This window comes from Athene noctua, chromosome 4 (assembly GCF_965140245.1).
Source record: "Athene noctua chromosome 4, bAthNoc1.hap1.1, whole genome shotgun sequence".
Taxonomy (NCBI): domain Eukaryota; kingdom Metazoa; phylum Chordata; class Aves; order Strigiformes; family Strigidae; genus Athene; species Athene noctua.
In genome coordinates, this window is record NC_134040.1 from 19,647,081 (window position 1) to 19,672,233 (window position 25,153).

The 25,153-nt window shown below is 36.8% G+C and overlaps 1 protein-coding gene across 1 annotated transcript; it reads left to right on the top strand.

Moving 5' to 3' along the window:
• The first annotated feature begins 362 nt into the window (after positions 1 to 362).
• Positions 363 to 23,221, top strand: LOC141959847 (cytosolic beta-glucosidase-like). Its single transcript, XM_074904136.1, is given in 9 exon segments — positions 363 to 428; positions 2,619 to 2,648; positions 13,227 to 13,299; positions 17,425 to 17,652; positions 22,623 to 22,668; positions 22,670 to 22,857; positions 22,860 to 22,937; positions 22,940 to 22,985; positions 22,987 to 23,221. Coding segments are annotated over 9 exon segments (990 nt in total).
• The last annotated feature ends 1,932 nt before the right edge of the window (positions 23,222 to 25,153 follow it).

The following is a 25,153-nucleotide window of genomic DNA, read 5'->3' on the forward strand; positions in this document are numbered from 1 at the left end:
TAAGATTTAGTCCTTTGTATAATAGTTAACATTGGCACCATCCTTTAATAGCCCAAGATTTCTAACATGCTCTTGCTGAACAAAACAGACATTTTCAATTCCAGGGAAATAATGGCAACATGCATAGAGCAGGAGAACTTTGATTTAAAGAATTTAAAAAAATGTACTTACAGGAGATAAAATGGAACTAACAGTAAATTAATCTCTCAGTTTCACCCTTTCTTTAAACAGTGTTCTTTTCACACTTAATTCTCTCCCCTTACATTTTCTTTAACTTGGGTCCTTATTTTCTAACAGCTAGATTGCATCCCCATCTTACCTGGCTAAGCAAGGCATAAATTACATTTTCCAGTGAGACCAATATGGGATTTGAATCCAAATCTCTTTCTGAAAGCAGCCCCTGTTTTATAGATACTTCCTCTGAAAAGGTGAGATAGTATTGAGTCTTGGATCATTTTGTTGCTGTTGGGGGGAAATTAAATTGCTCCCTTTAAAACTTGAAATCGTTCCTATTCTCAGATCAGGACAAGAAGGAATGAGGTAGGTTGTTCTTTGTGAAGTGGTGCATCGTTGCAAACTTGGCTCTTGTTTCGGGCTGATCCTGCTAAGAGAGGGTGCTCTCCCTGAAGATTTATCTAAACATTTTGCTTCAGATTTGCTTGAGGCTAAGAGTGCAAATATTGTTAGCTACCCAAGATCAGCCGACACCTGGAAGCTCATTAGTTTACTGTAATTCCTTTGTGTGCCCCAGCCCTACCTCAGCATTTCATAGCATTTGCTCATCTGCCTTTTTTTACAAAAAGTAATCAACCTTCACATTTTGTAATAATTAGCATTTTATGATATTTATTTTTTTAACAGCAATAATTCAGAGAGAGTTTTGCAGCCTCAGTGATGCTACTTCCTTCACTTTAGACCTAATTAACAGAAATTTTTTTTAAAAATCAGTTATTATAAGTAGCTGGTAATTATAGTTCACACTTCTATTTTGCCAGTCAAGCAATTAAAAAAAACAAAAACAAAAACAAACCCAAAACAATTAGAAGGCGAATTATTAATAAATTGAGCACTAAACATTTTTACTCTTTTATATCAGTTAGGGTTTTTTCTTTTGTGTTCAAGCATTAATTCATTAATTGTTTTAAACGTCATCTTGTTTTAAACTTCATCAGCAATAAACTCAGAGCAGCTGACAGTTGTGTTTTGCTTATATATTTGATCAATACAACCAGCTAAAAACTTTGAGATCATTGATCATGTCATGTTCTGATGAGTAATTGGCCAGCAAAACTGGATATTTGGAAACTGATGACTTAGTGGTTCAAGGGTCAGTCCAGTAAGAAACCAAAGCTAGCTAAAACAGACTTTCATTTCCTCTTTGTCTTCTTCAGTAGGTGGTCTTCTGGATGATCCATGGTCTCATCTCCAGTCTTCATGATATTTTTCCTCTTTATTAATGATGGATTGTTGTTCCATAGATCACCTTACTCTGCTGTCTGTATGGCATTGTAAAAGTAGTAGCAATGGTATTCCAGATGGAGACCATAGTGACATGTATAGTTTTCTTAATGTTTTCTTTCTGTCCTTTTCAGTTATTTATGACTTCGTCAAAATTTCACCTTCATAGCTGAAATTTCTCTGATATGATCATTGACCAAAGGTCAATTTTATTGTGGGTCACTTATTAACTTTTAGGGAAAATAAAAAAAATTATCCAGCTTTGTGATCTTAAGTCATGTAATAGTTCGCTTTTTCTTATATGAAGGGTTGTGGATGTTTTCTTATAGGGTTTTAAGCAACACACATATCTGAAGACTTTGAAATTTATCCTGGAGAACACTTAGTATAGACATGTTTCTTTCAGTGCTTTATTACCAGTCTATTCCTATTTGGTAGAGTTATACAGATTATCCAAGCTGTGTTTCTTTTTCAGTGGTATGGTCCATGTGTGGAAAGAAACAGATGGAATTATGCGATTGCCAGTGTTTGGAAACCTGAGTTATTTTCTCTCCTCTTGAGGAGATTCCTCTCTCAGAAGAAGTGCACACAAACATTTCTCTCACTAATGATGCAGTGACTTCACTTTTGAAAGTAGCATCTAGGAGAGACTCCACAATGGTTAAAGAATCATGAAGAGAAGAAGTGAGCGGAATGAGTGAACTCGTGGGAGGTTACAGGTATGAGATGCTGTGAGTGGGATAATGGCCTTACTCCATAGGTTTCCCTGAATTAGTCTCAAATAGGCAAACATTTTTTTGGCTATTTCCAGCTTTCCAAAAATACTCTCCTTCATTTATCATAATGATTAATGTCTGCACTACATATACACAAATATAGTTTGAGAAGAGTTTGTATTTAAGTTTTAATAATTATTAAGAGGATAAATTTTCAAGTGCTATTTGGATAATGACTGAGATAATCCACAATGGAAAAGCATAGCAGTGTTTTGATGCTGTCCAATGAAAAAGCTATTGTTTGCATATAAATTTGCCACATCTGTTAAAATTCTAGTCTTACAGTCAAATACTTCTCCACTCTCTTAGTAGATTGTGATCACAACTCACTTCAAAAGCAGTTATAATTATGTCTTTCATAAAAATCACCTCTTTTCCCTACAGATTCGCAGGAGAAATTTGAATGATAAAAAGGTAATCTCTAATGTCATTACAGTGTTCACCTTTGAATTGGTTGTATACTGAACACAAGACTTTATGATTTACTTCTCCACAGGAGCTGAGATTCTGTAGTATTGACTTTAATAGGCAATCATTCAACTTTTAAACTTTTGAAATACAAAGTAAATTTAGTACAGAAAACTTGCTATTGCAAAGTTATGGATGAAAAGATATGTTTCAGCATCCACTCAGCAGTATGTACCGGTTACTGCATACGAAATGTTCAGAAGGGCAGAGCTGGTATACGTGATTTTGAGTTTAAGGTATTCTTTCTGACATTTTAACATTTGAGTTATAAAGTTCCATGTATATCAGTTTTTGAAGGAATGTACAAAGTTTCATATTCTGTTGAGCATTTCTACAGACACGGTATCCAGAACAAAGCAGCACTGTAAACTTACTTTCAGTATGTACATAAATATGAAAGACAATTAAAGTTAACAAAAGAGCTTCTAGCTTTCCATTTTTATAATTGTATATTATAAAGCAAAACATCTAACTGCACATTTTCCTGACTCTTCAGAAATGTGCTCAGTGCCAGATAATTCTGCAGTAGATGTGAAAAGGTACAGATAGGTATTGTCCCCTGAAAAGGACATTTGCCTGATGAAAGATCTAAATGTTTTCCTAATCCTGATATTGTTCTTTTGTATGGCTTTTGAGAAATCATTTCTCTTTTCTCTAGGGACTGTGTTCTCCTGTATAGCATCTTTTCAGGCACAGGGAAAGATCTGTGTATAACAGCACTGGAACATTTTGCACTGGAATAGTTACTGTGTTTGGCAGGAAACGGTTGATATCAGTTGATTTTTTTAAGGATTCTTTGTCTTTGGACAGTGTTATTTCCTACTTATTGTGTTCTCCTTCCATTGTTTCGTCTGTGAACTCAACTCATTGGAAAATTCAGCACATTCAAGGGAAAAATATTTTTTTTTAAAGTTCAAAAAATTAATATTACATTTCTTTAAATAGGGGAGAGAATAAACCAATGCCTAGCAAAATTAATGACTGTAAAGTATTGCATGCAAATAATGAAGTATTGCCAGAAACAAAGGATATACTAATCACAAGATCTTATTTAAGAAAATATTCCCAACTTGCTTTGTCATGCTGACATTCTTATCAAACTTTCCTAGGAGAAAAAAGGTTTTGTTTTGTTTAAACCTTCTCCTTGAATGCAAAGGTATGCTTAAAGCACTAGTCTAGCTGTATAACAATTGCAAGCTTTATAACCAATAGCACATGACAGAGCATGCTGAGATACACATCTTGAGTCTGTTCTAGGCATCAATCCAAGACTGTGCTTTAACTGCAAAAGAAACGCAGAACCCACAGTCTTTAAAAAACCCTTAGAAATCTTATATATAGCATATGTTAATGAAGAGTTGGCTAATCTTGATTGGGAGAGGGAGAGTGAAAGAAAAAATCCCAATCCCTTTTGCAATTCCTGTTTAACATCTCATTGCCATAGTGAAAGTTCATCCATTTTGAAAGAAGATGGAGAAAATAGCTTTTAGAATATCAGTTACATTTGTATGAAAAGAGACATCTTGTTGGAGGAAAAAATTTAGGTATCATTTATGTGTTACATTTTATTCGCCTTTTATTCAGGTTGATTAAATGTTTTATTTTGGTGAAAGACCTGATCTAGCTTCCAATGACTTTAATGGAAAGCTTGTATTGCTTTTGTTTGTAGAATCCATAATGGGGATCTTTTTGTTTTCTACGTGTCAGAAGTGTGATAGAATTTGCATTTTTCCACTGCACTCTGAGGAATTCCACCCTAAGGAATTTGCTGCTGCACTTTGCTGCAGAAGAAAACAGTGATTATGGAACGGTGAGGTTTAAAAAGCAGAGATTATTATGACTTCTTAAAAATCTTTTACTGTTGAAAATGGACAGATCCATTAGAACCAAGGTATTTTGTCAGAATGAAGCATTGTGTTACACTTTTTATCAATAAGTTATCTAGAATGAAAAAAAAAAAAAAAAAAAAAAAAAGGAGAGGAATTTATAAATTCAGTGCAGGATAGCCAATATATGCTACTTATGACACTCATCTGGTTAGTGAGAAATGCATGTTCTAACCTGACTCAGGCAAAGTAAGAACTGGACTCTTTTCTTACATATTCTTAGCAAATATTTCAGTCAACATGTATAATAACAGTTACATCTATTCCTCATTGTTTTGGACCACGAGTCTGACTGCCTTTTTCTTTTCAGCCTCTAATTTGTCCTGGTATAGATCAGAGGTGTCTGAAACATGAGATTTTTGCAGGAAGAAAACAAGATAGCTTTAGCATCTCCAGACACTAAAGGAGCAAATCAGGATTGGGACAATGATGACACATGCTTGTCAGCATACTTCTTTCCCTATCTGTTAAGATTAATTAAAATTTGATACTTCTTTCCCTATCTGTTAAGATTAATTAAAATTTGGACACAGTATAAGCCTTGGAAGAAACACACTTCACGTGAGCTCACTGAAGAACTTGTCAGAGTTTGGTTATGTAATGTGCCAAAGTTTCAGTCCACTTTGAGAATGCTTCAGCATCTCAGCTTCTTTTCATTAACTGGATTGGGCTGTTTCTACAGAGATTGAGCAGCTCCATGCTGGAGTTCAGAGGCCAAGCAAACCTTTCCGTCCCATTTTCCTATTGCTGCCAAAGGTTGTTTTAAAAAAACCCAGACACTAAGATCAGGAATGCAGGCCAGAAGCAGAGTATAAAAATAATTGATAATAAGTAAAGCACACTTTGCTGCAGAACTTGGAACTCAACATAAAGTTACTCAGTCTTTGGCAAGGCAACAACTGAAACCAGTGACAAGCTGTAGTAATAGCCCACATAAAAGGTAACAGTCTTCTATTGCTACAACTTCTTGCCTTGATTCAGACTGAGGAGAAAGTGGTGTGGGTAGCAGCACCACCAGTGGACAGTTTCTAAATGCATTTCATAAGCAGCTATATTTATTCTGCTAAAATAATGGTGATTTAAAAATCTGCTTTTCAAAGGCTAGAAAATAAAAGGTTGCCATTGTGTCCCCCATCCCAATCTATGTCATATATCACAATGTATTTTTTTAATTACATAGACACCTACTATTTTTCTACAGACCTGTAAGGAATGTAAGGAGCCAGAAAAATTTCTAAGAGCTCAGTATGTATGTTCACCCAACCTTCATATCCTCACAGCTTTAACTAGTGCCTCCTACTGTATATTGATCACTCAGTAGTCAAGATCTTTAATAGAACAACCATTACTAGGTCTATTCACAAGTTTAGTTCGAAAAAGGCAATTAGGAGAGATACAAAGGGATTGGATCAAAAAATAGACTTGTTTATCTAGAAACTCCACCTTTTTTGTTGTGTGCTTATAAAATTCTTTAGTATTTCATCAGAAGTGGAAAAATGTGTATGATTTAATCTACACTATGCAATGTTCAGTTTTCTCTGTGCCAAGCTAAAACATGAGGAAAGATCTAAAGAGCTTAAATTGAATGAGATGATACCGTATTCATCCGCGTGACCTCTTTGTTATGTAGACAACCTTTGTGATTATAAAAAGGTCAGTGCTACACCATTATACCTACTGTAATCTTTTTGTTTATTTATGTGTTTGAATCAAGCAAGAGAGAGCTATGTTAAACAGTTGTATTGATTTTTTTCTTTTGATTCGATTGGTTTAGCTTCAGGGTCAGGTACATGTTTTGTGATATTCCCAGAATAACATAATCCTGAGACATCACTTCACATCTGTAATACTGTTTGGAAGACCAAAAAATATATATATACAGCACAAGTTGCTTGAAAAATAACCTGTATTTACTGAATTACAAATGGGTATTTGGATTACTTTGTCAAATTAAAGTACTGCTGTGCTACTTATCTCCCTTTCCAGGTGCAAGCAGTAGTGTTCACTAATATTTTGCAGGATAAAAATGAAGAGTACAATGAATAGTATTTCTTGCAAAAGGAAAAAATATTTACAGCATAATGGCATAGCACAAATCTTTTGAAAAGTAATATCAGCTACTGTCTCTCATAGTGTGCTGCTGCTTAATAGTAGATAGTTCCATATTGCTGATATAGGAAAGTGAATTTTATGTAAATGAACTAATATAATGGGATTTCTTAATCCTGACTGGTGGAAGAAGCTTTTCAAGCATATTTACTAAAGTCATAGTCAATGTCATTAGTTATAGTCAGTGACATTAGAAACAGCATTTCTATAAGAAAAGAAAATGAAAGATACAGTTTCACTGCTATATAAACTAGTTGCACTATTTCTAGCTAATTCTGAAAACAAAATGTAGAACTTTACAGGACTTGATGCATAAAATAAATGTTGAAATAATTTGTTCTAGTAAATATATCCCTAGTATAAAAATTGGTCTGAGCAGAATCCTTTCCTTGTTTATTCTATGTATGTGTTTAAATAAATAAATAAATTTGAAAGGAAAAACAAACAGTAAAACGTTAAGAATTTTTCCAGGTTATTAGTGTTTTGGTGAGAAAACCTTAATGGAATTGGGGAAAAAAAAAAAAAAAAGTGTTTCTGTGATCATTCAGTTGTAAAACCAGGATTATCTGGAGGTTTTGATCTTTGTTTTTTTGTGGTTTTATGCATCTTGCTTGAAGCATTTCCCACAGTATCAGCATCTGTAATGTGTCTCCTTTGAGTATATTCTCTGGTGCCTAATATTATAGTTGCACCTACTTTTCAGGCATTCCATCAGTTGCAGCACCAATATCAGTCTATCCATTTATTCAACCATATATTCTCACAAATGTTAGTCCTCTGTCAAATTTGGTTGGTGCTGGCTAGTGATTTCCACCGATCTCAGTGGTGGGTTGATAGACAGTGAGGACAAAGCTTCATCATCCCTGTAAGAGTTCAGACTTCACAGCAACATTTTTACCCACTGTGTGATGTGGCGGGAACACATGCCTCTGTCTCCTAGGAGTGCAATGGCAGCAGAGCCTGAGACTGGCTATGTGCGTGGGATGGGGGCTCTAGTCTCCACAAGGTCTGCCCTGCTTTGGCAGCTTCTTCTTGATGGCATGTAGGGTCAGAAGCAAGCAAAAAAAAATCAGTGCTCTGCTGGGAAATGCTCAGAGTGGGAGATTATACAGACATTATGTATATAATCTCCCAGGAATAATACCCAAATGATATGACAGGTTTCTAAGGGTAAATCTGATTTGTTAACAAGGGAGAACTTTCAGAAGCATCAAAACAACCAGCTACTGGGCCCACATTTTCAAAAGAGTCAAATTTGACCTTTAGATTTGTATTCATATGGGAATTTAAATGATGTTCCAGAGTGAGGTAACCCTTGGATAAATTGGTGGGATTTTGAAGTGTAGATACTGTAAAAATTGGAGCATACTGGTTTAAAGAACAACTTGGTATGTGCAGTGAAGATTACCTGTACATAATTTTGAAAATTCAGCTGTGTAGTGAAATAGTGTACAGATTCATGACATAAATAGGGACACTATACTGCTTTCATACAAGTGTAAGATTTCTTTGCCTTCTATTTTAAAAATGTTTAGTTTAAAATAATTCAGATGTGTCATTCTAACCAGTTGCAGTCAATCTGATTAGGTACAGCAGATACTTTCCTGGCAAAATCATATCAAGCAAGTTTGCCAGTAGGTAGCTCTACAAATATCTTGAAACTCTCAATTTCTGGAAAACGTAGGCAGCTCTTCCTGAAACATCAGTGGAGGGGTGCTGCCTCAGCAAACAAGTTGCATTCACAAGGGACCAGGGGATCTCTCTATGCTTCTGCTACTTTTTGTGTTGGTTTTCACATATATAACCTCCTTCTTTTATCCTGACATTTTTGCATGATGGCTCATTGTTTTTAAGCTTGTTCACCTAGAAGGTGAATAATCCAGAAGCGTGGAATGACAGGACATGCTGAGATATAAATGGATATCCAAATGTATGTTTTTACATGAAAGGGCTTTTGCCAGGTTTTCTACTGAAGTGTGCAAATTTTAAGCTGTGCATCAACGCCCTGCACTCTGCACAGTCAGTGTTGGGTCACAATGCGGTGACAGTGACAAACTCCTGAATGGCCAAGTCCGGTTAAAAATACTGTATGGAGGCACTCAGCAATAAAGGACAATACCTTCAACAGCCAAGAGCTACCAAGGACTTCTGAAGACTGATGACCAATACAGAAAATCACTTTGCATACGTACTATACATCTTAATGCAGTGCCGTGCGGAATTGCCAAAACTGTTTCTGGTACAAGGAGTGATGAAAGACTAGTTGGGCATCCACTATAGCTCGTGTAGAGTTATCCCCAGCAAGATTAATTTGTGTGAGCCCCTCAACTGGTATTAACTTGCTCACAACTAGCTTTAACTCTCCAGGATATTGTGCACATATATCTGGTATTGGAAAGCTCATGGCAGCTGGCATTACATCGACAATTTCCTCAGCAATACCAAAAAATTCAAGCTGCATGATGCAATTACCAGAAGCAGTGGGAAAATATGTTATTTCTTCTGTTTCATGCTCTTTTATGGTCTTTTAGCTAGTGGCTCACTGTTATGTCATTCACTTCATGAAGGACAACACTGTTTGTTAAACGGATAGCTTACTTCGAATTTTTCTTCCAGGAAAAATTCCATAGTTGCAAAATCTCTAACCATCTGACTGACAGTCTGTTTTTCCTGTGCCCAAACTAAATGCAGAAGAGAACTGATGGTTGTAGAGCTGCTTTAAGATGAGTCATTACTTCTTTGCTTATTCTTTAACAGTTTTGCCCAAATTTCACTGTTTTTCTCTGCTGCTCAGCTTCAGATTCTTGCCTAGTTTTCCTGATGTTCTTAATTTTAAATCTCTTCCAGCATTACAGCTCTCCAGATTGTTACCTGTTACCATCTGTTGATTTTTTACCCAAATATTATTCTTGTTTTCTAAACTGAATCTCATTGCAATATTCTGCCTGTGTTTCTAATCTTCCCATGACCCCTTGTATTATTTCTCCATTTTCAGCAGTGTGCTCAGCTCCTCCTAGTTTAATAGATCTGCAGAGTTCATTAATGTACCATTTACTCCCTCTTCCAGCTCATTATTGAAGCTATTAAATGAGATCAGAAGTAATGCTAATCTTTGTGTACTGCACTAAATGCCTCCCTTCAAAGTTATTGTTTATCATTACCCTTCATTGTTTGTCATCACCCTTCATTTCAGCCAACATGATAGTTCATTTCCAATTTGATTTAAGTTTGGGAACAGAATTTTGACACATTGGAGATGGGAGAAGAAAGGCTAATCAACAATCCAGCAGAGACTTCTAATTAAGGCTCAATTTAGAAGATCAAAGTTAGGAGTCCTCTACTGCAGCCACAGTGTAAGGTGAAAAACTGTCTCCATAACTTAATTGAGAACACCTTAAGCTCAGTGCTAAAATATCCTAAAGAAAACAGAATACTGCTAAAATCCAGACATGTGACAGTATAGCTTCTGCTCTTTATTCGTTAATTTTGCATTACTATTAAAAAATCAAGTTTGTCTGGCAGACTTCAAAGTGTTTTAGTAAATTTGTTTTCTCAATATCTGTTTCATTATGTTGCCGGGGAGGGAAGCTAAATTTATGGGTAGCAATTACAAAGACAACTCACAGAATGTGAACTTCTATCTTTGGCTCTTTCAGAAACATACAGTCTTGCTTCCAAAGCAGCTATATTCTTCTTTTCCTGCACAGTGTAAAATTTCAGGAACTAGATTTTAATTTTCACAGCTACTTCAAAGTTTAATTTCTAAATTCTGTAGTAAATACTATTAAAATATTTATAATATGTCATTAGGAAACATCGATGAAGTCAGGAAAAATTCATTTTGACAAGATACAATTCCTCTGATAATAATTAATCCCACATGATTTAAGGGCCTGACACAAAAGGCTGTTCATCCTTCACCTTAATATAATACTTAGCATTTTATAAAGTCAGGTTGCCAACCCTTAGCATCAGAGCCAATTACTCATGGTCTTTATTGACTTGCCAAAAATATCTTTGTCCAAATACATTTGGATATCCAAGAACTGCTTGATTTTTCCTGGGAATACTTGAGCTCATTTAGTTACATATAATCTGTGTCAGTGCAAATATAAAAATCCTAAACCTAGTCTGGAAAAAATTTGCCTCTAGATAGAACTGAGATCCATTACAGTTTTATACTTAAATGTGTTGAACAAAATGGGACAGTAAAATACTGAAATTCAGTCTGGGGTCAGTTTTTTTGCTAGATGTGGGGAAAATTATCAGAGTAAGAAGGCAGGTCTTCTAGGGACCATGACATGCAGTGGATCTAATGGAAATAGAGTTGCAAGTCCCGCTACTGCAACAAGGAGTGGGTTCATGAGTCCAGAAATACAACCAGAATTGAGGTCACAAATCTAGAAATTGGGTTGCCAGAAGTGTTTGAGATTAGTTGCTATAAACTCAGCTTCTCTGAATTTTGAAGCTCTGCATCTTTCAGTATCTGCCTACTTATCTGGCATGGCCTGCTATCTCATTACTGTGAAACTGCCTTAACCTCTGAGGCAAATTTTGTTCACTCTTCCCCAGACTGCTTATGGAATATTTTCCTCCTACTCAATCTCTTCTAAAACCCATCTCTGTCTCTGTTGATTCCTGCTAGGGAATCAGCAGTGACACTTTTTAGTCTTGTTTTTATGGTTAAGCATTTTTATAAAACTTTTTATTGGGTTTTTATTGCTACTATCTCCTGCCTGCCCATCTCCCCCTATTATTGAGTTACATATTTATTATATCTCTTGTGAAATTGAATTGTATGATTTTCTGGGAGAAGATTTAATGTTACTTACATTTTCAAAGGTACCTACCAATAACATTTAATGATGTAAAAAATATGCATTATTACTCTGGTTCATTAATACCTATTAATCATGATTTAAGGTGTCCCTGATGAGTTTTGCTGTTAACTGTCCAATGCTTACCTTCTTGCAAATGAAAACCTGAGGAGGCTGCTTCAACCAGACAACATTAACTAGTTCACTGCATCAATTTTTGGTCATCTGTATAAAACACATAAAGGATACATATGTTTGCCTAGACCATGTGTCAGCGTGTGTTGTGGGAACAAGTTGGTATGTTGTGCCTCATTTCCCCCTTTGTTCCTTTGTATTCAAGGGGCTTTTACCTCTCCTTTGAAAGACACTTGAGGAAATGCATGCCTGCTGTGAAAGCCTGCTTTATTTTGCATTGCATCTGCACTGTCTGGTTCTGCAATGTGCACTTTGGAATTAAATCAGCCTCTCTACATCTCTACAAAGGATTTTTTTTCCTAAGAATTTGACTCTTTCATCATGTATATTTCTGGTGAAAGTATGTGCATTAACTGTATTAGGGGCTTTTCTGTGTATCTTGAAGTTTGCCTTATTTTTATTATCAAAGATAATATCACTTACATGTATAACGCTTTGCAGGAGCAGGTCCTCACCCAGAATTATTTCAAAATCGAAAAGGTGCAAGAAGAGTAAAGAAGAAAAAATAGTAGTGGTCATACATTATTGCCTAGCAGTCCAATATTAGAAGATGCTGACCTTGGCAAAAGCAATGTGGATATAGTATTATAATAAATGGGGGAAAAACTCCTGTAAGCCCCCCATAAAATTACAGTAGTGCCATCTAGTGTGCCAGGTGTTGAAATTTTATGGGAAAGGACAGTAAACTACTTGCAGCCCATCCCACTTGTTACAGCCTTACCCTGACTTGTCCCCCTGCTGCTGCTCCCTTCTCAGCCTGCTGACAGGAGAGAACAAACTGCATGGACAGAAGGTAGAGGAAGAGACCTGAGGGCTGTTTTGCAGATGCTGATTCTAGAACACATGCCATAAGGTTGTCATTGCTAGAAAAAAATGAGCATCCATGGGATTTTAAAGAAGGAAAAAGATAGCTGTTCTGTCTGTACTCATATACAAATCTTCCTCTTCTGCTCATTGGTTTCCACTGCTAAACATGTTATGGCTAAAACATCCTTTCTCACCTACTGCAGGCAAGTTGTTTTGGTGTTGGGAGAGAAAAAAATATAAATCTGATACCAGAAAAGAAGAGGTGCTGCTGGTTTTTGAAGCTTAATGAAAAGTGTGGAAATTACTATTTGCCTGGTGGCTAAAGGATTTATGTTGAGTAGAGGGTCCACAAAGTCCTTCGGTTGGGAAGTGGGAGGTGAGGGAGAAGGAAAGGGGAACAGGCATCTGTTCTGCTTATTAATGCTTTATACTAGGTGGAGCCTTTTACCGTGACCACACTAGGCTTTTCCACTGCTGCCTTTTCCACTTTCACTGTTAACTGACTGAACCTCTCCACTTTAATCCTGAGATATGCAAAGTGCATGGCTTACCCTTCAGTGTGTGAAGCTGCACAGGGTTTATTTTTGTCTTCAGTATAGAATCTGCTTGTAACAAGTGGAAGAGTGATCGAGCCAGATACCGTTGTCTGCAAATGAAGCCCACATCTCCATAGAATTGCATAATGCTGTGTATTCACCTGTCCTCTGCAGACGGTGCCAGAGGATATTGCTTTTCCAGTTGGATTTGCTTGGGGTGCAGCAACAGCAGCATATCAAATTGAAGGTGTCAATTTTTAGCTGCCAAAGTGTTAAGGAAGTTTTAAGTGAACAAGAAGTCTGGATCCAGGAAGGAGAGTGTTTGATCTTGCCTTGTTACATAGATGCTACATCTGATCCAAATCGATGTAGCACTTCTGATCTGAGCAGTAAAAGGAGGGTAAAAGATGTTTCAAATCTCAGAAATATGGCTAGGTAATGGAAAAGGAGGATGAACCTTTCACTAGCTATTGAGAGTGGGAGGAAAAAAGCAGATATAAGTAATTTTCCAACTAGTTCTTATTTCCTTTCTCTAGAGCTCATATAAGTAGAAAACTATCAGCTGTTCCAAAACTGGATGGGAGAACTACCTCACCAGACATTAGTACTCACAAGTGGTCCTCAGTTAGGAATTAATCTCCAAAGAATATGAAAAATAGTGAACTGAAAGATTAATGGTTAGACTTCTGGAGGCCCTCCTCAGGGACATGTATCTTGTTCCCAACTGGATGAAGGTGCTGATAAAGCGATTTTCCCAGTGTAATATGAAAATATGTGGCAGATTAGGGAATGTAAACCCATAAGGTACAAAGACACCTACAGCCATACCGCCCCCGCCAAGTTTATCCCTTCATGAATGTGTGTTTAGAGACCTTTAAGATACATATAGATCTGATTTTCTCATATTATACCCTGCAGCATACAGGCACTTAACTCCCATTGATTTCAGTACTAAATGGGAGTTGTAGATCTAAAATTGTCTTTGAGGATGTAGCCTTTAGTTCTTGGTTATTGCTGAAAGTAAGAGTACTTGCCCATGCTTGGTACCTTTTAACAAGCTCAGTTAGCTCTACCTAATAGACTGAACAGCTCACTGTTCCCGGGGAATCAATATTCTGGGCCAGATTCTAACTGAAGTCCTGCAATGCACATAGCTCTACTAACTAACTTTTAAAATGTGAATTGTGTGTGCGTGTAGAATGACACTATAATTTCCCATCTTTTGAGTGGCTAGATGTGCAACTGTAATGTTCTCTTAATGTACTTTTAATGAGCTTTCCTAAGGCTTCTGAGTGGGAGAAATGTAAAAAAAAAAAAATCTATAATGTGGTCTAGACACTACTCAGATGACCCTTTTCCTGCAGAAGTAAGAAACTCAGCAGGGAATTCCTCCTCTTGAAAGCTTTGGAAGCTGTGCAGCTTCCAACTTGGAGGCAGCATGATTGAAGCAATAGTTCTTGTAGAGTCCAAACTCAGTTGCTGCACATATCACAAGATACACAGTGGATGAGGCGAGGGCTGACAGGCTACTTTATTTTTTACTGTCAGCTATGTATTTATGCACAGCACAAACTTCTTCACTCTATATTTCAAAGTGCTAAAAAATCATACCAATTGTACTCTGCATGCTCAAAGTGCAGATTTCAAAGGTTCATGACTCAGTCAAATCAAAATCAATTTGCACCAGAACACTCAAAAGCACTTCTTCTTACTGAGGGCCATTTCTATGCTAAATTTCAACTCTCTGCTTGATTTATTTTTTTTTTAGAGAGAAAGAGGGGGAAAAGTTGCAAAAAATTATTGTAATGGTAAAAGTGGTTTTCTTCACTTCTTTCATATGCCAAATAGTTGAACTGCATTAATTCAAAAAAAAATGTCACCTTTTGGACAGAGACCAAGCCAAAGGTGAAAGCACAACTGAATTAGAAGAATAGCTAACTTGGAAAAGTACGTGAAAACTTAAATACTCTGATCAGTAATATTCCTACTTCACTAGCTTCACTTCAGCAGAAAAACATTCTATCTTAGTCCATTGTAATAACTGCAGAGAATGGGGAACATGCATCACGTTTCATGATAATTTATGTTAATCATTTGATGACATGTTGTGTGGTTGATTTGGTAGCTATGTCTCACCTATGTGTTTGAAATGTAAAATCAGTTCCTCATCACTGTTCTTTCCTGGTGCGAAAGCTCGCTAAACCTCAGGATATGTCTACACTATGAAGTGCTGTGTAGTGTGGAGGTTTCTGAGCAAGCTTGGAGGTGCAAGCTCAGTTCACTGAAGCAGAGCAGAGCTCTGTGCAAACTAATTGTGGCTCAGCAGGATACATTAGTGTATGTGGAGCTTTCTGCTGCCTTGGCTAGATTGCTTCCTACACTTTATTTAGCTAGGTCAGATACTCTACAGTGTACAGAGAGGCTCCTTAAACAGCATGAGGAATGCTTGAAAGTGGATCTGTTTGCTACAGCCCCAGCCAGGGCTTTATAGTGGCTAATGACCACTGGAGTAGTACTGTCATACTCTGCTGAAAATCAGATGCTCCCTCCCACCTCCTTTGCTGGAGGAAGGCAGACAAAAAAGAAATCATTCAGCATCTGCTCTAGCTGCTGATTCTTAAATGAAGGTGTGTTAGGTGCCTGTTGTGGAAGCTTAAGGTTTCCCTTCACTCATACGGTAGTAAAAAAAGATCTATATCATGTCAATATGGTTCATGAAGCCTGCTCTTAAAGGCTTCTAAATTCTAGGTACCACAAAAGAATTACTGTTATTTGTTATTTCCTGCACTCCTCTAAAATGACTATTTCAGCAGGCATATTTGAAATCAGAAGCAAGATACAGAAAACTTTTAGTACTGTATTTTTTCAAGGACCAGACAAACAGAGCACAAAGTCTGTGATAAAATCTGAGATTAAGAGAAACTTAGACTGTCTGGATCTAAAATTTGACCTACGCTGAAGGTTGTCCCATATAAGAGTTTAATTTACTAGCCAACCAAATGTAGATGTATCAGTGTTCGTGTGCTGCAATAAAATTCTGTAAAGAACATGAAATGTGACAATGATCTTTGAAAAGCTAGGTTATAGAAGTGATATTACAGATTTTAGTAATGCTTTAAATTAAGTGTCTTCAATATGCTTAACCTTGCATTAAACTTAGATTTAATAAGACAGATGTATATTAAGTACTGAATATACTTAAGGGAGCAATCTTGCGTTGGCAGGGGATGGACTCAATGACCTCCTAATAGTTTTCCATCTCTAATTTCTATGATACTAATTGATTATTAAAACACTTTTATTGAGGATTGATATGTAGCTATTATATAGTTATTAATCTTACAACCCAACTGATATTTAATTTATACATGATTTTAACACGCAATGTCATTTTAGTTTTTAAAGAGTAACCCTGGAACAGTGCATTCGCTGGGGCTCTGAAAAATCTTGCTGGTAAATGAGGTTGGCCATTTTGGGGTTATTTGGAATTTTATGATAAAATCACACTTTGCAGGGGTGTAAGTTTACAGAACTCTCCACATTAAAAATTAAATGTTTGCTTCTGCTACAGCATTGCTCTGAAAAGACAAAGAAGCTTGTCATGAAGAAAGGTGCATTTATTTGTTTTAAATACTATGTGATGTTAGTACTGTGTTATCTCAAATGGCTAAATTTGGAGTATTTTAAAGATAATCATTCTATCTCAATTTTGGAATTGCAAAGAAATTTCCCAAAACTATAAAAGTGAAGAAAATGGTGCAGGGATTTTGAGCATTCAGAATTCATTTCTGTGAATGTTTGGCTAAGCAAAAGGCAGAAGTTTTGCAGAGCTGTGTTATTAATTCATCTTGTATATGCCTAGGGCCATGGCTCATAATGGCATTCCTTTCTTTTTAACAGACTGTCAGGATTTTCAAAGGACATCCAGAAAGCCATAAGTGCCTATTTGTTGGGTGTATTTCTCATACCCTAATGGTTTTCTTTGATATGGACCGATCTTTTACATTTATGGATGGAAGTTGCATTAGAAAATGCCCTTTGTGAAAACCTGTAATATCTCAAGAGTTGCAAACATCTAATTTTTGGCTAAGGAAGTGTGAAGAGTTTCAGAACTCTGAATGCATTTTAAAACAGGACTTTTAAATAATTAGCAGCAAGAAAAATATGAATAAATGCAAAACCTACTGCAAACACATACCAATGATTGAAAGTTCCTAGTTACTTTAAATGATATAAGGATTGGGGAGGGAATACTGCTCATTTTGCTCATAGGATTCTCACAGGTTTGTGCCTACTTTGTGGTAAATATTTACATTCAACATATGTCTTTTGATGTCAAAAGTGTAACGACCAAGTTTTGTTTTTCAAGCAGAAGGCTGGAATGCAGATGGAAAGGGCCCTAATGTCTGGGACACATTCACCCATCAGGGAGGAGATCGAGTTTTCAAGAACCAGACTGGTGATGTAGCTTGTGGCAGCTACACTCTGTGGGAGGAAGATTTGAAATGTATCAAACAGCTTGGATTGACTCATTATCGCTTTTCTCTTTCCTGGTCACGTCTGTTACCTGATGGGACGACAGGTTTCATCAACCAGAAAGGCAATTGTTTCTTAAAAATAGAAGGTTGCAGCTTTAATTCAAGGTTATTGCTGCAGTCTGGCATAATTAATCCAGTATGCTATTCTGCAGTGTAGCTTTGAAATTGAAACTTTTTTCAGAGTAATTATGGGATGATTTTTTATAGGTTTGCAACAACTTACTAATTAATATTCTAGATCCCCTTGGATAGCACAGCCTTTTGGGATAGGATTAGTATTATGTTTCCTATGTATCTTTTTGCTTACTCCAGTTTTTTAAATTGTAACTCTGAATCATTTTGCTTTATCAGAATGTTTATACTTACAGGGATCTTAGCCATGAGGATATTTTTGGATGGCTTACAATACACAAGTATCTTATTTGCCATATGCATTTAGATAGTTTATCAGTATACTCTGATGTACTGAACTTCACATCAACTATTTTGCACTAAGAGGGATACACTTTTCCCAGATATTTACCAAATCAGAGGGGATTCTTCAGACTCAGCTAGGAACTGTGTTTAGTTCTGTGACAAACACAAGACAGTCTCTGCTCTGAAGAGTTTTCACAATCTCAGCAGACAGTGTAAAAGCAAAAGGGGATACAGCACATCATAAGCAAGCTGGTCAGATTGCTAGAAGTCAGATATAAAAATTGTTACACTTCTGATTAGTTTATTTTAATTCCATTAGTATAGACTGAGGGGAAAGATTAAGGTCACTCACTAGGAAAAGATAGGAAATGGCAGCTTTGCCTACAGAATGTAGGGAATGAAAGAACAAAAAAATAAAGACAATTGTGAAGAATAAAAGCAACTGAAACTGAACCAGAAAGGATGGGAGAGTCAAAGGACTTGGCTGAGGTCTCTTGTGTGCTGGGAAGATAATGTTTCAAGAAGAAAAAAGCAAAGTAGATTTGGATGAACCTCTGAATCTCAGTTCTATCTCCTACTCTTCTGAATCTCAGCTCTACCAAGGAGATATAGATCTTTATACATCTGGGGCAGTGTTTGCCTTGGCAATTCTTTTCTTTCCCTGGTTTAAAGATTGCTAAGATGGAAGACTACAAAGGGAAAGGATTTCTTAGATAAATATTCTTCAGTTTATGCTGATCTGTATTAGGAAGATATCAGCAGAAGCAATATTCTTCTTCAGAATTTTGCTCATGTAGAGTTTGGCTGTTCAATAGGCAGCAGCCTGTCCTCTGTATCCTGCAGATTACGGTTTTCACCAGAGAGTGGAGGAGCCCTTGTTTCAAGAATTCAGAAAGGGAGGCTGGTGAATCTGTTGTAAGCAGTCCAACCAGCCATTTTCCCCTGCAGAGCATGACAACAAAAACCAGGCCAGCATCCCGGAGAGTCTTGAATGAAAGCCTTTCCTTTGCCACCAAAATTTACAATATGCAGCCCACTTTCACTGGCACAGCTTTCCCTTCCCTAGGAATGCTTTTTGTGGTCTGTTGAATTTAAATTTGGCTGAGTCCTTGTGGTTTCCTTCCTGTATTGATATTCTTTCAGCTGGGGCTGCAGGCACTGTACAGCCCCACAGAGCTCCCTACTGAATGGGCTTTGCTATTTAGACATCAGAGTGGGAGATAGCAAGCAGACGTTCTGAGTGCACTTGGTAGGGAAAGCTAACATTTTGACAAAACTCAGCTGTAATTTCATAACATGTTCACTTGATCCTCAGTATAAGCAGTTGCCTGATTAATATTATGAACTTTACATTTAACGAAAGGGCATTGGAGGAACTCCAACTAGGCCAGCTTTCATTAGGCAGGAGTTCACTTCTCTTGTGCAGTGATCTGTTGAAGCAATTGTAACTGCATAGCATGGAAAGGCCATCATCTTCTATATAAACATTTTTACAAAGAGCATGTGAAGAATTAGAAAGCTTAGAGCAATGTCCTTTCAAATAAAATCATTCACACCAACTGATTCACTACCAATTTCACACCTAAGACATAGGACATTTGAAAACCTTTAAAAGCATTCTGTTTCTAACTCAGTGGGGGTAAGGTCTTTTAAAGCAGTGATATTGTAGGTGTATTGTTCCTAAGATGTGTCAGGTTTTAGGTTAAAATTTACACCAAGTTTATTTTTAAAGTATTTTTGCACAATTATTTTTACTCTAGAAGGTGCTCTGAGAGAACAAGTTAGCTGTTAAACACCAGGTGTCAGCGTGGAGGGAGGCAGAAGTAGATGTGGGGATACTGAGTCTGGGGCGGGGGGGGGTTGCTGTTGTGCCTCACTTCAGCATGAAGGTTGGGAATCAGGATGGGGAGAGAAGGTGGCAGAAAGGAGAAAAGAACAATCCTTCACTTTCTAGTGACAAAATGCTCCTTAATGTCTGTAATCCCTAAATTTTGGTGTGTCTCCACAAAACCTTTATATGCACACTTTCTCAGAATGTTTTCTTCTGTATTTCTGTTTCTATCTGACCCACAGATACAGATAAATCGGGCTGCTCTGGAAGGTATGAGACAATCTGGAAATTTGACTTGACATTTACATTTTTCAGGGATGCAGTTGCAGTTCTATTTCTCTTCATTTCCTAACACAAAGCATAAATCTTTTCCAAGTTTGGTGTTGAGATGTAAAAAAATGAATGATAGCTGATTGCACTTAAAAGTTATAAATTGTACTAAGAAATTTAGTATCTGAAAATTAGAATAAGAAACTCCAGTGTCTTCTAGGCAAGCATTACTCTCAGTATAGTAGAACAGGATCCTCTACGAGGAAAGTTTTTTTTTTTCCCAGTCTATGTAGTAAATCTTGTAGTCCCACCAGCAGTTAACACATACACAGTTCCACTGAAGTCAAACAGATCCCTGTACTAAAGTGACAGTAACAAACTGTATTTGCTCCTAATTGCTCCTGCAAATTGCAAGAATTTGCTTTACAAAGTTTAGAATTCTGTTAGATTCTTTCCTCTTTGACATAGATGCCTTCTCAGGGACAGGCACATATCTCCTCAGAACTTAATGTGTTTTTCTGGTGCTGCATTCAGAAGGAAAAGCAGACTACCTGTGAGATTTATTGTGAAATACTTTGTAAACTTATTGAGTCTTGCTGTGCTAAAGGATGTGTATGCACCAGTTTGTTTAAGAGATGGCACTGTCTAAATCTGGGATTCATAATTGATTGCTGCTGTAAATGTCTTAAAAAGGCACTTGATAGAAATCCTTGTGATCAGTCATTGGAAATTAGGATAATCTGAAGTCTAATACTGTCTTTTTCAGAAGAAGTGGGCTTCTCTGTTGGCATTTAAAAATATCAATACACAGAAAGCTGAGACTGAAAATACCAGGGAACATATTGTACAGTACCATAGAGACATATTTACTAATGAACAGGTTTCTTGGTTTGGATTAAATCAAATCTCTGGTTCTGAAACTGGTAAGAATAATAACCTAAGCCATACTTAACCTCCTAAGCATATATTTTGTTAAGCTTTGCAACTTACTCTTCTTCCTCCTCCTTTCTGCTGTGTTTTCAACTTTAGACCTTTCTCAGTTCTAGGTTTCAACACAGCAAGGCCTTGGGATAAGGCATTTCATAAGCACCTATGTCTTATTAGTATATGTGGTAGTATAAGACCCATGAAATTTTAATGAATATTACGTTTCTGAGATTCTTAAGCAGTTTGGTATATTTAGCCCAAGTCTCTGAAGTAAAGGCTGACTGATTTCTACATTCCACCAGCACAATGGAGACCTATTGCTGGCTGGAGCCTCTTAGCTTAGCAAATAATAATTCAAGGCCACTGTTGGTCTTTTCCAATTACCGCACTCAACCAGATAGTTCAAGTAAAAGAGCAAGCTAATTGATACTCTTTGAACCAGAGCTTATGATGTGTTTTGCAATATCTAGTGTTTTCAGAAGGCTTAAAAGCAATTCAGTTGTGTTTGGATGTAAGCAAAATTAAAAATACCTATATGAGAGCTTAAGGTATCCTGATATTTAAACTTACAGTGACCTCTCAGCAGCATAAAAATAGTCCTTTAGGAAACATATTCATGTCAGCCACTGCTAAATCTGAACAGAAGGTGAATTCATTTTAAGCCTCTAGAAATACATCCCCAGTACTGTCCAGCTTTAACAACACATCCAGGAAATTAAAGTTGATCTCTGTCTTATCAAAGGGGGACAAGCAAGGTTGGAAGTCATGAGCTTTTGGAGAGGTGAGCTAATTCCTTCTTGCAGCAAGAGGGACTAAACAGTCTGCAGCAGTGACAGTATAAAAGGAAGAGAGTTGGATTCTTGGATAAACTATTGCCAAGCTATTAGAGTTTGTGGCTGAAGACACCAGTGCCCTAAACTCCATCTAAAATCTAGTAGAGCCCAATGGAAAGGTCATATAGATCTAATGAGGGAACCATTGAATTCTCACCATTGCAAAATATTGAATGCATTGACAGTTTCTTCTTTGTCATGATGCTGGTGCGGACAGTGATGAAGAATGGAACAGTCTAGAGGAAACAGCTCACCCATCTATCCAAGTTCAAATCATAAAAGATCAGCTTAGTTACCTTGCTGAGTGCGTCACTAAACTTTTTAAAAGACACAGTTATCAAGGAGAGAAATACTTTCATTAGAACAAATCTACCTGTCAGGCTCTCAAGTGTCAGGATTATTCCAACACACTTGTGTCTTGTACACGCAGCCAGACTGCCATTCAGGCATTTAAATGAAAGGATTATGCTTTCATGTGACCAGCACCCATCAGAATTATACTTCTAGGAAGTTGCTGTCCATTGATCTATTTTGAAAATTTGCATCCTCATTTCATTTTATCTGGCTGGTTGGAAGATTTTGTGTACTGAGCATTTTTTGCCAACTCTGGGGTCTTGTAACAGTAGTCGGTATGCAGTTGAGAGGAAATATTTGCATATCATAACAGAGAAAATGTGCAGTGAGGTTTCTTCATGTGTTAAAATGTAATAAAGTTATTAAGTTAACCCTTTTTTGTTTCTTTTAATATTTTCAGGAGTCAATTATTACAGCAAAATCATTAATAACCCGGCAAATGATATCCTGTTCCCTGTATCACTTTGGCTTACCTCAGTCCTTAGAAGATGAAGGTGTCTGGAGATCTGAAAAGATCATTGAGACCTTTGATACTCATGCAAAGTATTGCTTCAGAGCATTTGGAGACTGAGTGATCACTATTGATGAGCCTTATGTTGTTGCTATGTGTGGTTATGAAAAAGGTATAGCCCCAGCATCGGTACCAGAGCTTACAAGTTAGCTTATAATGTGATAAAAGTTCATGCTAAAGCCTGACATAGTTACAATAAGATATTTGGAGAAAACAGTGTGGACTTGTGTCTATAGCTCTGAACTCAGATTGGTAGAACCTCTACAAATTCTGTAGCAGATCAAAAAGCAACTAAAGGGTACCTGTCCTTTACCTGAGATGGGTTTATCAGGACCATATTTACTGATGATGAATGTCCAGCCATCACAAAGTCCCAGATTTCTGAAATGCATTCAAAGCAGGGTTACTTATCAAGGCTTCTGGAATTCACTAAAGAGGAAAAAATTATGATCATGGGTACTGCTGACTTCTTTGCTCTGAACTGTTAAATTTAAGACCAGGAAAATACAGACAAGAGGCTAAGTGTTTCAGTGGACTGTGAAGCTGAGCAAATAATGGATCCTTCTTGGCCTGTTGCAACTGCAAGTTAATGGCTGGCTGTAGTACCATGAGGTTTGCACTGACTTCTGTGTTATGTCAAGGAATGACCTAAGGCTCACGGGACATTTTACCACCATTAGCTGGCCAATGAGGGGATGTGAGTAATACTGGTGGTTGGGTTTTTTTTGAGGAGCCCATCTGGATGGCATAAGATGGTACAAGATATAAATAAACAAGTCACCTTGGGAGTCTTAATTTAATTTTTGCATGCTGACAATAAAAAGTAGAAGCCTTAGTGTTTTCCTATTGCCTTTGTATTTGATAGCTATTTTACAGTTTGAAATGACACACCAGTGTTATATCATCTTTAGAACTCCAGAAATAATCTTTCTGATGCCAGCAGTAAGGCTTTCCTGGCATGCATCTACTCCTGGCAATGGGATGTGTGGTGACTGCCAGTACCAAGGGGTTAAGGAGCAGTGACAATAAGCAGATGCTAATGCGGAAAAGATATTTTAGTCTTCTCATTAAAATAAGTCATTTCACTGTCTTCATGGATATTTGCACAGTTTTGCTTTTCCATTGTTAGTCATAAAAGGTCAGCTCATGGAAAATTAAGTTAATAGGGTCAGTGCAATTTGATGAAAACTAGTTTTAGTTTGTAGCTTAGAAAAGATAGAGGGTAATGCATGTGATTTTATGGGCTTTCTTACATCTGTTCTGAATAAAACTTCTGCTCTCTTGTTCTAGGATACATATAATAACCCTATAATTTACATCACTGAGAATGGGCTTTCCCAAAGTGACCCTGCTCTACTTGATGACAGTCAATGATGGAAGTTTTTCAGACTGATTTTACAGGAAATTTAAAAGGTACCATTTAAAATGATGCGAGATCAATTGTGCAAACTTAATGTGATTTTATTTTGTGTTTGTTTGCATTTAGCAATGACCAATGATTCTTGAAGCTAAAACTCATGTAAATCGGAGTAGAGTGATGTGATTAGAAAAAAAAAAAAAGTTTAGCTGAAAAGAAAGCAAGTAGTTTTAATCCTGCTTTCCCATCCTGGGATGGAAAGAGATGAAAAGGTGGTCCATACATACCTTATTTCTAAACTCATTTTTGTAGGGCCATAGTTCTTCACTGAGTAAAGCAACCACATTGATCTTCAAAAGTGCTTATCGTTCATACTTCTCGTAAATGATGTAAAGTTGAGTGCTCCTGAACACCTGACCATCTCACAATATCCTTACAGAACACAACCTCCCATACACAATGAGGTCAGTGTAATAATTCATTCCTGTACAGGGTCATTAAGTCATTACAGCTCAGCTTTTGCCTTTATGTCAGGATGGCCAAAAGTATTCAGCACTGATGAAGCTATTTATAAACATGCTTTACCATTAATTTTGGTAGAAACAAAATTGATCTAATTTCTAATCTGGAAATTCCTTCCTTACCTTCATTCTATTTGTAGTATTCTCTGAGGTAACTTCACAGGGAGTAGATCTCACTATGTATGAAGTGAACTGTATTTTAAAATGCCAATTCATTTAGATAACAGCTAGTCTCCCTGTTATATTTGTGCAAAGTGATCACAGTTCTGAATGTCATATCATAGATAGTTTTTTGAGGCCATTTTGCCATCTTCATGCTTATTTTTTACTTTTGCTGTTTATATTCTTTATTTTATTCTTACTTTCATTAAAATATTCATTTAAAAACTACCTTTCTGTGTTCTTCCTTTTGATTTAAAATTGCAATTTAGACTTATCCATGACAATTAACTTTTTTCCTTCAATTAAGTAGAGGATGCAAAGGACCATTTTTCTGGCACTGAAACCAACTGGTAGGGCCATTTTCTATCTGAAACAGGCAG